At 35.0% G+C, this 15,356-nt stretch overlaps 1 protein-coding gene across 1 annotated transcript; it reads left to right on the forward strand.

Moving 5' to 3' along the window:
• Positions 1 to 5,030: 5,030 nt before the first annotated feature.
• LOC132167704 (elongation factor) lies at positions 5,031 to 12,874 on the forward strand. Its single transcript, XM_059578716.2, has 6 exons — positions 5,031 to 5,113; positions 7,486 to 7,972; positions 9,949 to 10,259; positions 10,366 to 10,422; positions 10,811 to 11,289; positions 11,829 to 12,874. Exons 2-6 carry the CDS (start codon positions 7,548 to 7,550, stop codon positions 12,150 to 12,152), a joined length of 1,596 nt encoding a protein of 531 aa, XP_059434699.2. The 5' UTR covers positions 5,031 to 5,113; positions 7,486 to 7,547; the 3' UTR covers positions 12,153 to 12,874.
• Positions 12,875 to 15,356: the final 2,482 nt, after the last annotated feature.

Raw genomic sequence — 15,356 nt, forward strand, 5'->3', positions numbered from 1 at the left:
TTCAGTTGTAAGGAACGGTAGTTCACCACCCCGTCACTTCAGTTTACGAACCTATAAGTCCCGTTGAAAAGCCTGGGTTGGCGTTTGAAGGGCATTTAGTAGGTGCTGAGGGTTAGGCCAAGGGTATGTGTGAATAGTTCTGGTTTCAACTGTGGGTTAGGCCAAGGGTATGTGTGGATAGTTTTGCGTCTAAGAAGGACACGCTTAGGAAGTTTGCCCTGTGAGTGAGTACCTAGGATGAGATCCTATAAGACTTTGCCCAGTGGGTAATTTTGAGTTTAGTTTGTGTGTCAAAATGTGGAGATCTAATTTTTCTGTTAGCTCTAATTCCAGTTTACCACCTGACGTGGTTAATTTTGAACAATTTTCTGTCGAAAGTGATAATAATTTTAATTTTGATAAATGGAATATTCCCAAGCTTTCTTCTAAAGATGTTTATACTACTTCTTGGTCTAAAACTGTCTTTAGATTTGAATATTCTGTTAAAACTGTCGAACAAACCTTTGCTATTACCGGCAAAGATCAAACTGTTACCTTGTTTAACAAGAAATTCATTAACGATTCTCTTGCTAAAGGTTATAAGTTTTTGCATATTGGTTCTGTTCAAGTTGCTATCAAGCCATTGGCTCGACTTGGTATTAATTCTTCTGTTTTGTTATGCTTGCGTTACGCAAGATTTGTTGATTTTCGTACCAGTATTCTTGTCATAATTCAATCTTCTCTGTTTAATGGCCCTGTCCATTTTGATGTTTTTCCCAATATTTCCCTTGCTTTGAATGATATTCATATTTTGACTTCTGGTTATAATATGGAAGAAGGTAGCAGGCCCCTTGCTATCATCTACCGTATTTATTATAAATTGATGAAGACAAATCTAGATCCACAAGCTGTGATCAAGAATCCAGGTGAATCTACTTTGTTAATTCAAAGTTCTACTCATAATGCTAATATCAAAACTCCAAAAATGATTCAATGGAATGAGATTGACCTCCCCAACGAATGGTTTTTGGAAGGTGTTACAAAACCTTCTCGAGTAGTTAAAGATGCCTCTAATCTTGATTACATCCAGCAGTATATGGATGGATCTGTCAAAATCAATTTTTCTGATTTAGGACTTTCAAGCAGAATCGAAAGACCTCTGTTCGAAAGACCCCTGTTGGTTAACAAATGAAGGAATTCTTTTGCTGGTTCCACAACCTCAGAAGGACTCCGACATCGTGATAAAGAAGTGGATGAGTCCCTTAACGCTCCTCCTCCTCTTTGTCCTGTTGTTAACCCTGATTTGAAACTCAAAGGAATTTCTACTGATTCCCAAGTTTCTTCTGCTTTTTATTCTACTAGAAATCATCCCCAAACGGATGACGAAGGTGGATCTGTTTCTCCTGCTGGTTCTGATTTTAATGCTCCTCTTCCTACTGCTCATCATCAGTGTAATGTTATCACTGCTACTGCTCCCATCAAAGATTTCTTTTCTGTTATTGATTGGCCTGCTTTGTCCAAAGATTTTAGCTCAAAAGAAAATTGTGTTTTATGGCATGCTTACCGTGCCAAATATTCTGAAAATGAACAAAATCTCATTAAAGTCAAATGGACTGAGATGATGATTAAGTCCCAAAAACATATTTTGTTCTTTGATTATCTTCAAAAACATTTCCCTGTCGATAATATTTTGAATGTTTTCAAAAAGAATTTTACCAAAGAAGATAAAATTGTCATCAGATCTTCTCATCCTCCTCTTGAAAACACTCTTCTTGATGTCAGCAAAATTGTTGTTAAATGTTCTCCTTTCAAAACTCATGATGATAAGAATCCTATTAATAACGATAGGAAAATTATCGAACAAAATAATTTTGTTTCCCAATCTCTTCATATTTTAGGACAACAATTGGACCGTATCGAAGAGAAAATTCCCTCTCTCTTCTGATCCAAAAGTTTCCTCTGCTCCTTCAAAATTTGAAAAACTCCTGATTTCTCTCCCTGATTTGAAAAAATCTTCTGGTTTGAAAACGACTTCTCAAATGAACCTTGAGAAAGTAAACAAATTGCTTTCTGAATTAACTACTGCTCGTGCCAGTTCTTCTGGACAAAATTTTGGCATTAAAAAAATTTCCGCTTCTGATTCTGAAACTTCTTCCCAGGATTTTACTGATTCTGATATTAGAATCCTTGAACAAAACTTTGGTAAGATTGAGATGGAGCCAAAACTCCAAAGGATCTTTGACGGATCTAAACCTTTTAATCTTACAAAGAATTTTTATTCAAAACCCACTCGTCCTGATTTACAATTTGAGGTTGTGGAACCAGCAAAAGAATTCCTTCGTTCGTTAACCAACAGAGGTCTTTCGATTCTGCTTGAAAGTCCTAAATCAGAAAAATTGATTTTGACAGATCCATCCATATACTGCTGGATGTAATCAAGATTAGAGGCATCGTTAACTACTCGAGAAGGTTTTGTAACACCTTCCAAAAACCATTCATTGGGGAGGTCAATCTCATTCCATCGAATCATTTTTAGAGTTTTGATATTAGCATTCTGAGTAGAACTTTGAATTAACAAAGTAGATTCACCTGAATTCTTGATCACAGCTTGTGGATCTAGATTTGTCTTCATCAATTTATAATAAATACGGTAGATGATAGCAAGGGGTCTGCTACCTTCTTCCATATTATAACCAGAAGTCAAAATATTAAACGTCAAAGCTTTCAAATTATGAATATCATTCAAAGCAAGGGAAATATTGGGAAAAACATCAAAATGGACAGGGCCATTAAACAGGGAAGATTGAATCATGCCAAGAATACTGGTACGAAAATCAACAAATCTTGCGTCACGCAAGCATAACAAAACAGAAGCAATTTACCAGAGCCTTCTATCTTTTGAAGCTCCTTTGCTCTCTAGCCATTCCCCTAAAGCTTGGGAATATTCCATTTATCAAAATTAAAATTATTATCACTTTCGACAGAAAATTGTTCAAAATTAACCACGTCAGGTGGTAAACTGGAATTAGAGCTAACAGAAGAATTAGATCTCCACATTTTGACACACAAACTAAACTCAAAATTACTCACTGGGCAAAGTCTTATAGGATCTCATCCTAGGTACTCACTCACAGGGCAAACTTCCTAAACGTGTCATTCCTAGACGCAAAACTATCCACACATACCCTTGCCCTAACCCACAGTTGAAACCATATAGATGCAGGGAGTAGGGGAGAGTGATGTACATGCAATTGTATAATTTAAAACAAAGCAGTAAAACCAGCCATGAGGCGGTGATGACAGTTGTATAAACAAAATATAAAACTGAAATTAAAGATAGTGAAGAAGCGGGATAAACAAAGCTTGATATAAGCTTAAATCGTTACAGATTAGATAAAGCTTACAAAAAAAAGTGATAGTGCTTACTGAAGTAAGTGACAGAGAAGAAGAAATGATAAGAGTAGGGAAATGGCTAGAGAGCATTAAAATCAGAAGCAGAAGGAGAAACAGATCCACCTTCGTCATCCGTTTGGGGATGATTTCTAGTAGAATAAAAAGCAGAAGAAACTTGGGAATCGGTAGAAATTCCTTTGAGTTTATATTTGAATTTAGTATATTTATTAATATTTTAAGAATTGTTTTTTTTTATATAAAAACAAAATTGGGCACAAAATGGTTAAATTAAACTCAAAAATTAGGCATAATACCTAAAATAACCGGGTACCAACCGGAACCGGCCGGTTATTGTATAATCGGGTACCCGGTTCTGGTTTTCAGAAATAAAAAATTTTGGCTAAAAACCGGGACCGGGTTTTCACCCCTACTAACAATAAGACAAAACTTACACTAAATTTTGTTCAATGAGATAAAAATATCATTATAAATTTAAAAAAACTTAGACTAAAAAAATAAAAATAAAAAACCAAGGGGGTGGCTGATTTTTTATGATTTTATGAAAGGGTATTTTTTTATTGGGAGACATTGATTTTTTTGGTAGTTTATGGCCGAGATTGACACAATTGATATTTTGGGGGAATGGAACATTAACAATGTGTAATAGATTGAGGAGGTACTTGTAGCATTTCTAAAAAAATAAATAAATAAATAAATAAAAGAATATATAATAATTTAGGGTTAAATACCTAATACCCCCTAGGGTTTCATTTCTCTATTTGTTTTCCTTTAGGGTTTGATTTTTATCGCATGAAGTACCTGTGGTTTTGATAAAAATCAAATTGGTCATTCCGTCCATTGATCATTAGTTGACTTAACGGAAGTCATGTTACTGACACGTGCACCAATTAAAATTTGACACTTGGCATAAGTAGCCACATCATCAGTGATGACGTAGCCACCTAATTAATTTTTTTATTTTAAAATATATATATATATATATATATATATATATATATTTTCAAAAAAAAAAAAATGGGTGGCCCCTTTGGCCATTGGGTGGCCGGGCCACCCCCATCTAGCCGGATGGGGTGTGCCAAGGGGGTGGCCTAGCTTGGTCAAGCCACCCCCTTGGGGTCTTGGGGGTGGTTTCTGCCACCCCCTCAGCTCCATGGGGTGGTCAGGCCACCCTCATGCTCTATGGGGGTGGCTTGGAGCCGAGCCCTTGGTGCCAAAGGGGTAGCTAAAACCACCCCAGTAGATATTGGGAGTGGTTTTAGCCATACCCTTGGCTCCTTGAGGTGACCGAGCCAAGTGAATGCTTATTTGAAAAAATGCGAATTTAAACTAAAATCATGATTTCGCATAACAAATATTTGATAAGAAAGTACATTTTAACATATTTTACCAAACACTTTTACAATTTTTAAAAATAGCGACTTTAGAAATATAATTTAATGTGATTTTTCCGCTAAAAGAAAATAAAGAAAAGAGGCACAACTTTGTTTGTCTCATGTAACAATTTTGAGGATATGATTATAATATGACCCAATAGAAACCGCCCAGGTGTTGGAAAGCAATAGGAATGTCACACGTGCACTCCGAAAGCGGGAAGCGTACCAGTACAAAGTACATTTTTAGTAGCTAGGTTTATCAACGTTAACTTGCTCTTCTCGTCCTTGCACGCCGCCGAGTGTCTTCACTCTTCACTACCTCACTTCCACTACTCTCACACTCTCAGGTACTCTCTCTCTCTCTCTCCCTCCAACATGCATACTTACTCATGTACATAACGCATGAATGACTATGTATGTAGCTGTTGGTTTTGAATTGGAGCTGGGTCGGTGCTCTAGTTTTTTTTTTTTTTTTTTTTGGCTCCTTTGGACTCTTTGTGAAAAAGTCTATGTGGTGCTTGTTATGCTTGCTAATTATTTGTATGATAGCCTACCCATTTCCTGCAAAATCCTTATCTATCATATTTTTACATGCATGTGTATGCATTTTGTATGATTATCAACTTCGTGGATATAGAGGACTGTCAATTGGTCATGTTCTTGGCTGCTGATGTCTGTTATCCGTTTGAAAGTGATTCTAACTAAAGCATGTTAGCTTATGGTGTTGTCAATTGTTGGGTAACTTCTTTTGTTTTTTTTGTTTTTTTTGTTTTTTTTTTCTTTTGTTTGGGGGGGGAGGGGTTAATGAAGTTTGATATTACTTATTCATCCAAAAAAGAGAACAGTGAAAATTTATATTATCTTATGAAATGATTTTTTTTTTTTAAAAAAATTTTATATACTGATTGCATGTCTAGCAAAACTCAACATTGGATTTGCAATCAATATTTTCTAGTTTGTATTAATTGCATTGTTAAAGTTTTGATTAAATGACCTCTTCTCATCTTAAATTTTTAGGATAAGTGATGATTTAACATAGTATTAGAACCAAAGATCCTGAGATCGAACCTTGTCTCAGTTATTCACTCTCTATTTCAATTAAATATTTCATGTGTTGGGCCTCACCTATTAAAAGGGAATTTGGGCCTACAAGTGAGCGAGAGTGTTAAAGTATTGACTAAATGATTAAATTTATCTCTTTTAACAGTCTAAGCTTTTAGGACAAGTGATGATTTAATATGCATGTATATCATTGAGTTTTACACAATCAACTAAGCCTCGATATAGGAGGAGGGTTGTGGTAGATTGAGGATTAGCATAAAATTTAGTCACATTTGATGGTCACGGAAAGAGAGAAGATATGGGCTCATGATGCAGAAGAAAGAAGAAAATTTCGAAATATTGTTAGGTCTGCATATTGTGAAAAACCATGGACCATTCTTAGTTTCTGATGAACTTTTAGTTTATACATGAGATAATTTTTAGTCTTCGGTCTCCAAAGATGAATTTGCATTGCGGTTTCCCATTAAAATTCTATGCAGCAAAAGTTTTTTCTGTAATATATAGAAAAATGGCATGACATGGATTCTGTGACATTGGAAGGCACACATGCTTATGAATTACAATACAATATAATGGAAGCTAAATTTCCTTTCGTAAGATGTAATTAATCTTTGTGAGTAGAACATTAACAACTGAAGGCTATTTTCATTTCCATCACACGCAAACTTAATTCTCTTATTGAATCCAAATAGAAACGCCTCTTGGATTTCTAACGTTTTTTGCTATCATTTTGATGGGATATGTGCTTTTTTTTTTTATAAGTAATACCAGTCTTATTAAAACCGTAAAGCACCCCAAAGTACCTGAAGTATAAAATAGGAATCACCTAACTAGAATGAGAAAAGCATGTGTTATTCTACACTTAAATGGTATCCATGCATTGACATGTCTTGCCTTCTTGTTTTTCTTTCCTTTTAAGGGATTTAGTCATAGAAAACAAGTAACAAGATGGGGGCATTAGACCTATGGACCATGCTATGGAGTTGGTGTGACAACCCAGCAAGTTAGTCCCATGGGTAGATTGCCCACATTGAATATGTGGATTATAAAGGTGCTCATGAGTGCTAAGACTCACATTGATTCATTACTAAGTGAGACTAGACTTTTATAAGTGATTCTAGGGATCTCTAATTGTGACTTGACTAGTCCTTTTGGAGTGATAACGCAAATGTGGCTAGTGATATCATGTGGAACTAGAATGTTGCATGATATGGGTCTTAATGAGGGCGTCACGTATTTGAGTGGGAGAGATTGTTACTCCCCACAAAGTTAGTCTCACATTGGGTGTATGGATTGCCCACATTAAATAAATAGATTATAAATGTGCTCATTAATGCTAAGTCTCATATTAATTCCTTATTAAATGAAAATGGGTTTTTAGAAGTGATCTAGGAAGCTCTAATTATAACTTGAGTAGTCATTTTAGAATGATAGCATAGACGTGCGCTCCTTGAACAGGGTTTGGGGCTAAACAGAAATCCTAATCTTGACTTTTCTTCCAACCTCTGACATAGAACTCAACCTTTTTTCTTTTTGTAATTTTTACTCTTCTTGTGAGTTTAGGAGATGCTGGATTGAACTTCACGAGTAGTTTGTTGAGTTTACAATTTCAGAAAATTTCATTCATTCACTAACATATGGTTGCCTCTTGTTTCAGGCTAACTATAAATGAAAATCTTTTTGGTGCTACAAATGTGCTGAGTTTGGAAATATTGTTGCATGGCTCCTGCTCAACCATTTATGGACATTGACCTAGACATTAAACCTCCCATCGCAGCAAAAATGGCACTTGATAAGGAGAAGAGGAGTTCCCAAACAAACTCAGATGGGAAGGGTTTAAGGTGCAAGAGTAACTGCGGAAGCACCAACATAGAGACACAAGCTATGTTGGATGATCAAACTAAGGCTCTAAAGTGCCCTGAGGATCTTGAGGTTGATATAATTGGATGTACAGTTAAAAGTGAAATAAGGTCCATTAAAAGAGAGGACCCAGATGCGACTGAATATTCAAGCTCATTTGCCGACACTACATCTAATAATGAGAATTGCTCCGGATTGAGTGAAGGAGAAGTCGAATCACAATTCTTTGGTGATGACAGTTTAGCTTCTGCATTTGATGCGTTCAGTAGTTCACTTCAGATGAGGTTTGTTTTGATTCTATATTTTGATTCTTTTAATTGTTTTTGCCCCCTGCTTTCTTGGCCAAAGATGGAGTCACCTCTAACCCCACAAGTCTCTCTCCCTCAAATGGTTGAACCCTACACTCCACCTTAGAAAGGAGAAGTATGACTAAGCTACAAGGCTATTGGTTTTTGAATATCTTATTTATTTGTGCGTTTTTGCAATGAAAAACCTAACATAGGAACCTTGTTAATTATGTATCTGATTGGTTACCATTGTAAAATTTATACATTGAAAGTTGATAAAGTGATAATGTTTAATATTCTTTAGTGAAGCTTTGGCAGTTGAGAAAGTTGATAATAGCAATGGTACCCTTAGGAACTATTATCCTAAGTTAGTGTAGGACAATGTACTAAATGATAAAGCAACCGTAATTGATCTTGTAAGTGATGCTGTTCTATTATATGGGACCATATGACAGTATCATCGCTGGAACTTAAGTCCTAATACTAAAATGTAAGGATAAAGCAATTCTCTTCTTTCCATCATGCTAATTAACAGCAATACAAGCACTTGTTTTTTGTAGCTTTTAAAGATGTTGTACTTGACTAAGGATACTTAACTGTATGGATTTTGCCAGTTTGAGGAATTCTGTCCTTTTAGACCCTTTACGACAAGGAGTAGGGCATGCTCTTGTAGTTAGTGTACAAGAAATGAAATAATTCTTATTCAAACCTTGTTCTATAGAAGGTCTTGGATGTATTATGTTCTTATGTTATAGCATAAAGATTAGATACTTGTAAAAGACCAATTCCCAAGTTTTAAGCTTTTATTTTTAAAGTTGGTGTACTCCTACCATTTCCAATGAGGCCAGGTGGCTTATCTTAATTATTCTCAGCCCAAGGTGTAATTATATTTCATTTGCACATTAAATACATATAACCCTTGTGTTAGAACAAAGGTTAAGAAATTAAAATCATCATTTCCCATTAACTTAGGCTTTTAGGATAATTGGTATTTTTTCACGGTATTAAAGTGGGTAGTCGTGACTTTGAACCTTGACCTTGTTCTATCTCTCATTTAGAGTTAAAAAATTTCATGTGTTTGGCCCCAGTTATTGAGGGAGGCATTAAATAATGGTTAAGTGATTAAATTCATAATTGATAATTCATTTTAGGCTTTTGGGACAATTGATAATTTATCACCCTATTTTGATTGCATATGCAATGGAAGCTTTCTTCATTTGGTTAAAATGCCATATTTTAAAAAATTGAACTGAAAACGAAACCGGAAAGTTGATGTTTTATCAGCACCATGATCAACTAGTCCAATATCAATTGTTTATTCTAATTTAATATCTAACTTGGTGCATGTATAATAATTTAACTTTCATATTTAGAATTAAGGAATACAAGATTTATTGAGCACTTGAGGGAAAAATATTTATAAAAAAAAATCATATTTTTTTAAATACTGTTCAATTATCAAATTAGAACCATGGTTGCCAGTTCACTGGTTGAACAAGTGAACTGGCCTGTTCAATTTGCTTCAATCCAAGTCAACTAACAGAATAGTTTGAGAGGTTTGCTGGACTGGATATCATACCAATAATGGTTCAATGGGTTTAACTGGTCAGTTCGGCCTGGTTTTTTAAAACTGTTAAAATGTCAATGTGTTAGTCTCAAATGCTTGCTGTTGGCTGTCTTGCACTTATATTTTGGTATTGGCTGCCAAGAACTTTTACATTTTTATTGGAGGAAAGATCAGAGTTCTTAATCATGATCTGGGTTTTCCATTTAAGGCCGATTCATGTTTTAGTTCCATTAAGTCGGATTAGTTTATATTCTAAACTAATCACTCTTTAGTTTCACTGTAGCAGATGATACATGACATGCACCCATAATTATTTTGTTTACGTGCTCATCAATTTTCAAAGATAGTTTATACATTACAACTGCGCTTCGCTTACTCAAGAAAAAATCATATGCTTCCACTGTAGGAAGAAGAAGTTGACAAATCACTGGAGGAACTTTATACGCCCTTTGATGTGGCGCTGCAAATGGACGGAATTGAAAATTAAGGAAATAGAGTCACAAGCATTAAAATATTCCAGGGAGATTGCAGCATATGACCAGAGAAAACACTTGGAATTCGATCAGCTTACATCTGAAGGATTAGACTCAAAGTCATTGCCATTTTCTCGCCAATGTTATAGAAAAAAGGCTATAAAGAGGAGGAAACGAAAGAGAGTTGAAGACACTGCTGATATAACATCATATATGTCTCAACATAACCTTTTCTCTTATCTCGGTACAAGATTCTTCTTTATACTTAATGGTTTCCCCCCCCCTCCCCCCCCCCCCCCAACAAAAAAAAAAAGGAACTAAGATGTGTGACTTTGTGATATATATTGCAGAAATTAAGAAGTCTGATCCAGATGGCAATTTGTTGGCTGATGATTTTGGTAACCCAGGTAAGATTTTCTGCTGCAGAAGGATTTTGTTACTGCTGTTTGGCATGTCATGCTACCTGAAGAATAGGAAAAGCCGTGAAGCATCAGAAGACATTTTTCACTTCATTTTGGTATTTTACATATCTATGCATGCCTGCACATATTTATGAGAGAGAGAGAGAGTGAGTAGTTTCATATTATACGTCCCAATCATAGGTAGTGCAATGCTGTGTTGTCAATCTTCGTTGATATAGCTTGCTGCATGGTGCTCTTGTCCATGTCTAGTATCATCTTTAATTTCATTCTAACTTATATGAATATCTTCTATTAATGTTAATCATTCTACTGATGTTAATATATTTCTTTAAATGTTTCACTGAATGCTGCTTCTTGCTGTTATTTGGGGCAGTAATCACAGACCAAAATGATGATTGCAATGACAAATTTGGCATTGGTAATAATTGGTCATTTCTTGAGTTTAGAGATGGTGAACAAATTTTGGAGCAAGTTCTTTGGAAAATTGAAATGGTGCACTCTCGGGTTCATAAGCTAAAGAGTCAAATTGACATGGTACTGTCTAAAAATGCTGCAAGGTTCTCTTCCTCTGAGAATTTGAGCCTTCTGGCACTTTGTGATGCACAGACTAGCTCTGCTCACAGTCCTACTTTCTCTGCTGGCAATGGAGACAATGTATCAGTGGGTCCCGTGTATTCTCCAACTAAGCATGCATCTGAGTGTGACAATGTAGATCTTGTTATGCCTGGAAGTGCCATTTTAAGTTATGGGGAGACAATTCATGTACCTGATATAATTGAAAGCACAGCAGGACTGTTATCTGCAGCTGATGTCACCCTCCATCAGCCACAGATTGGAGATTCATGTGAAGATGTAAGCCTTCTCCTCCCTAATAATTGCAGTTATTCATGTAACTTGGTCAGTTTATTACTAGATGGCGGCCATGGAATCATACTTATTTATCTGAATATTGTTACAAAACTTAAGCTTTCTTTTTTCCTTTAGGTTTTGTATGAGTTTATATCAGTAGCTTGAGTAACCCACTTTTTTCTCCTTTTGATTCTGTCTGTCAGAGTACACAATTATTGCAACTAACTGTAAATCGTTTTTGAAAACTTTTTCTTGGGAAATAATCAAACCTGAAGTTCTCCTTTGCATGTAGTTATTTTCAATCCTTGGTTTTCTCATTATGGTTTCAACAACACTGTTGAGGCCCTACCAAACTCCATCTCATCTACCTGGAGAAAAAGTAAGATAAAAGAAAATCCTTTAATGTCTCATCTATCCTACCAGACCCCCTTGATGTGTTCCTCAAAACCCTTTTGGCAGTCAGATCTATTCTTATATGCATTCACTTTCTTGAGATAATGGTGACATGGATGATCTACTAATTGTTTTGGGAATACATGCAGATTGTAGATAGTGTTCTGGTAAATAGTGAGGCAGGTGAAGCAGAGAAGGACAGTTTCAAAAAGGTAGATAGTCATTCCACAGAGATGCATCAGGAGGCAGAGATAGGAGACCAAGAAGAAAGCACCAATCCCCCTTCAATTCCAACATCAGAACCACCCCTTACTGTGGCAAAATCTGTTGGGCCTCAGGAGCAATCATCTCTGTCATCTTGTTTAGCTTCAGAAGTCCATTTTCCAAGGAATAAGAGAAAGCGTGGGGAGCGAAAAGCAGGCTCTGGTGGCTGGAGCAGGAGATCCACAGGTGAGCCTACAGCCAGTGAGTAAGAATTTGTTGTTTGTTCTATGTACTTGCACAAAGTAGGGACTTATCCACAAGTTGATGCATTAACATGTAGCTCCTGCAACCACTATTAGATTTATCAATTCTACAGTTTCTCTAGTTTTAGTGGGAAAATTTCTTAGCCTACAATAGCAAAATTGCAACCTCAGTGAGTGAGAATTTCTTACCAACCAAGGGTGGTGGTTCAATGGCCCAAGGAAGTTTCCAAGTGGTCAGGGCATGTACTAGGGCATGGGTTCCAATCTCCGCAATGAAGAATCCCCACATATGCCTGATTAGTATTACTTGCCTTGAATTCCCATTGATACCCTGGTGGGGCTGAGTCAAGTTATGGCTTAGTCGGACTTAAGGGAGCACCTGCAGTTCTCATCGTCTAGGCCCCTACTGTGCGGCTCCTAGCGGGTAGGTACTACTATGATCATGCCCAGATAAGATAGCTACAATTAGTCTCCCCGGCCTACCTTTTTTTAGGGAAAAAAAAAGAGTAGGATAATTCTACACGTGTCAACTTCGTTTATCTTTCCACCACTCGTGTCAACTTCTTTGTCATACTCTTATTGGTGCTGATGTGGTATTTAACGGTTTTCGTTCAAAATTAGGTGTAGGAACCTATTTGTTAATTTTGTATATTATAAGAAGCTCTCATAACACTTTTATACGACAGAGAGCTTATTGCAAATCAATGTAACGATAGGGTTTGATTTTGCATTTTTTTCCTATAACTAATCTGCGTCAACTTAAAATGACGTGTGGTGGAAAGATAAACGACCCATTGTTTTGATTCAACTGTAGAAACATACCATCTATCACCTTATGAGACAATGGCCTTTTTTTCTATTAGATGAGCCATGAATTGAGAAGATTGTCTTTTATTGTAATCAACTCATTATATATATATATATATATATATATATATATATATATATAAAGCATTATTTTATAACAAAACTGAGATGGACAGTTTCAGATTTTTTTTTCCCACCTTTTACAATAGATCTTGAATAAAATGTTTATCTTAGTAGGATTAAGAGTTAAAAAAAAATATGGTAGGATTATCTCGTATTATGTAACCTAGGGCACAATAAAGATTAAAAAAAAGAAAGAATCTAATGTGTAAATATTTCTTCTAAAATGTGGATTGAATGCGTACAGATTCCTCCTATTAAAAAAAAAAAAAAAAAAGAAGATCCGAATGGAAATATAAATATTTCTTCTAAAATGCAGATTGAATGCGTTGGAAATTGTGCAGACTCTAGGGCAAAAGGAATATTATTGGACTCGATACAGTCAATTGATTGAGGATACTTGTTTGTAGGGCATGTCAAAAGAGAGGGAAACAAAGCGGCCAACCATTTAACGAAAACAGCTCTTTAGAAATCTCTATATCATGAACAGATCACTTTTATCCAAAGTATTTATTAAGCAAGAATGTTCTTCTTGATTTTTAAATGAAAGTATGAATTTTTCTCTCAAATTAAAATATATATATATAGATATATACCGATAGTCAAAAATAAATTAATAAATAAATGATAAATAGGTGGGATATCTGCTATAATGTCTGCCTCAGTGTGCTAGCTTTTGTGAAAGATCATATTCATGGTGCACTGCAAAGTGTCAGAACTTGGCACGTGTTGGCAACTCACTGGAACTATGATGGAATCATAACTCGCACGTGATGTGCTGACCATAAGAACATCTAAAAATGATTGAAGCCCACAAAGCTAGAGATTTGGACCATCTTGAAGCCCACACAAAATACAAAATATATTTTATTTTCAATATGACATACTTTTTTTAAAAAAATTCCTACACCTTTTTTATGGGAATATTTTTTTTAAAATAGATGTTTATTTGCTCTTAAGCGTATAGGCTGACTTCCTACTTTAAAAAATAAAAAAAGTGATGTGTAGTTACGCTCCAACGAATGTTAAGGGATGACTATACTAAGACACGGCTATCCCAATAGAATATTGCAGGGACGGAGGCAGAGATTGGTATGGGTAGGGGCCAAGAGCCTATACTAGTCCCCTATTCCTTCATCCCTAGCTGCATGGCCACCCCAATAGTCTAAGGGTGGCTATGCGGCCACTCCTTTCCTCCATTGTAGGTGGTAACACGATCACTCTTTATTACTAATTAGGAAACAAATATATAAAAAATAAATAAATAAATAAATAAACTCAAAATTAACAGTCATTTGCAATAGAGTCCTACAATGTTTAAAAGGTACTGAAGTAGCCCATTAAACTATCAAAATGTATCAAAAATGCCACTTATTTTTTTATATTCCTATAATACCCATATTCTTTTAAAAAAATAAAATAATTAAATAATTTATAAATAAATAAATAAATAAATAAAAACAATGGGCGAATAAATACAAAAAAAAAAAAAAAAAAAAAAAAGGTGTTTTGAAATAAATAAATAATTAGTCATTGTAGTCGGCCTAAATTACAAATTGCTTTATGTCGCATTAAAGTAAAATCAAAGATTCCTGAGATATTCTAAAAAAAATAATTTAGTTCTTGGAGTCAAATTCCGTTAAAAAATATGACGAATTCTGTTAAATGTAACATCAATAGTAATAAAAATGACGACACGTGTCATTCTTAATATATATATATATATATATATATATATATATATATATATATATATATAGAACTTACTGAAGTAAGGGCTAGAGGAGGAGATAAGAAGAGAATAAGAAAGCAGTGGAATGGCTAGAGAGCTGAGCTTCTGTAAAAGTCTCTAAAAATTGCCTCTGCCTTACAATGGGGGAGGGGAGCCTGTTATAAAGGCAAATTACAATGAATAAAAACAAATTACAATCGTGAAACAAATAGTAAAAGTAGATTCCGCAGTACTGTGTAGTCCGCGGTCAAACAGTAGAAAGCACGTTCGGTGCCAATATATATATATTAAACTAAAAAAAAAAAAAGGAAAGCCCCTATCTTTTTTTATTAAAATTAAATTTTTAGTTTTTTATTTTATTGATTTTTATTTTAATTTTTAAAAGAATAAGGGTATTATTGGAATATAAAAAAAACATGTGGCATTTTTTACTTACTTTGGTAGTTTGATGGACTACTTTAATACCTCTCGAACATTGTGAGACTCTTTCAAAAATGAGTGTTAATTTGGAGGGTTTTTTTATATTTTTTCCGACTAAGCCTCTACACCTA

Source organism: Corylus avellana, chromosome 2, assembly GCF_965113065.1.
Source record: "Corylus avellana chromosome 2, dhCorAvel1.hap1.2, whole genome shotgun sequence".
In the NCBI taxonomy this organism is placed as follows: domain Eukaryota; kingdom Viridiplantae; phylum Streptophyta; class Magnoliopsida; order Fagales; family Betulaceae; genus Corylus; species Corylus avellana.

Excerpts from the sequence above, each read along its gene's own strand:
- LOC132167704 (XM_059578716.2), top strand. The coding sequence starts at position 7,548 with ATGGCTCCTGCTCAACCATTTATGGACATTGACCTAGACATTAAACCT. Across the intron at positions 10,260-10,365 it reads TAACCTTTTCTCTTATCTCG|AAATTAAGAAGTCTGATCCA; the intron begins GTACAAGATTCT and ends TATATATTGCAG. Across the intron at positions 11,290-11,828 it reads TTGGAGATTCATGTGAAGAT|ATTGTAGATAGTGTTCTGGT; the intron begins GTAAGCCTTCTC and ends GAATACATGCAG.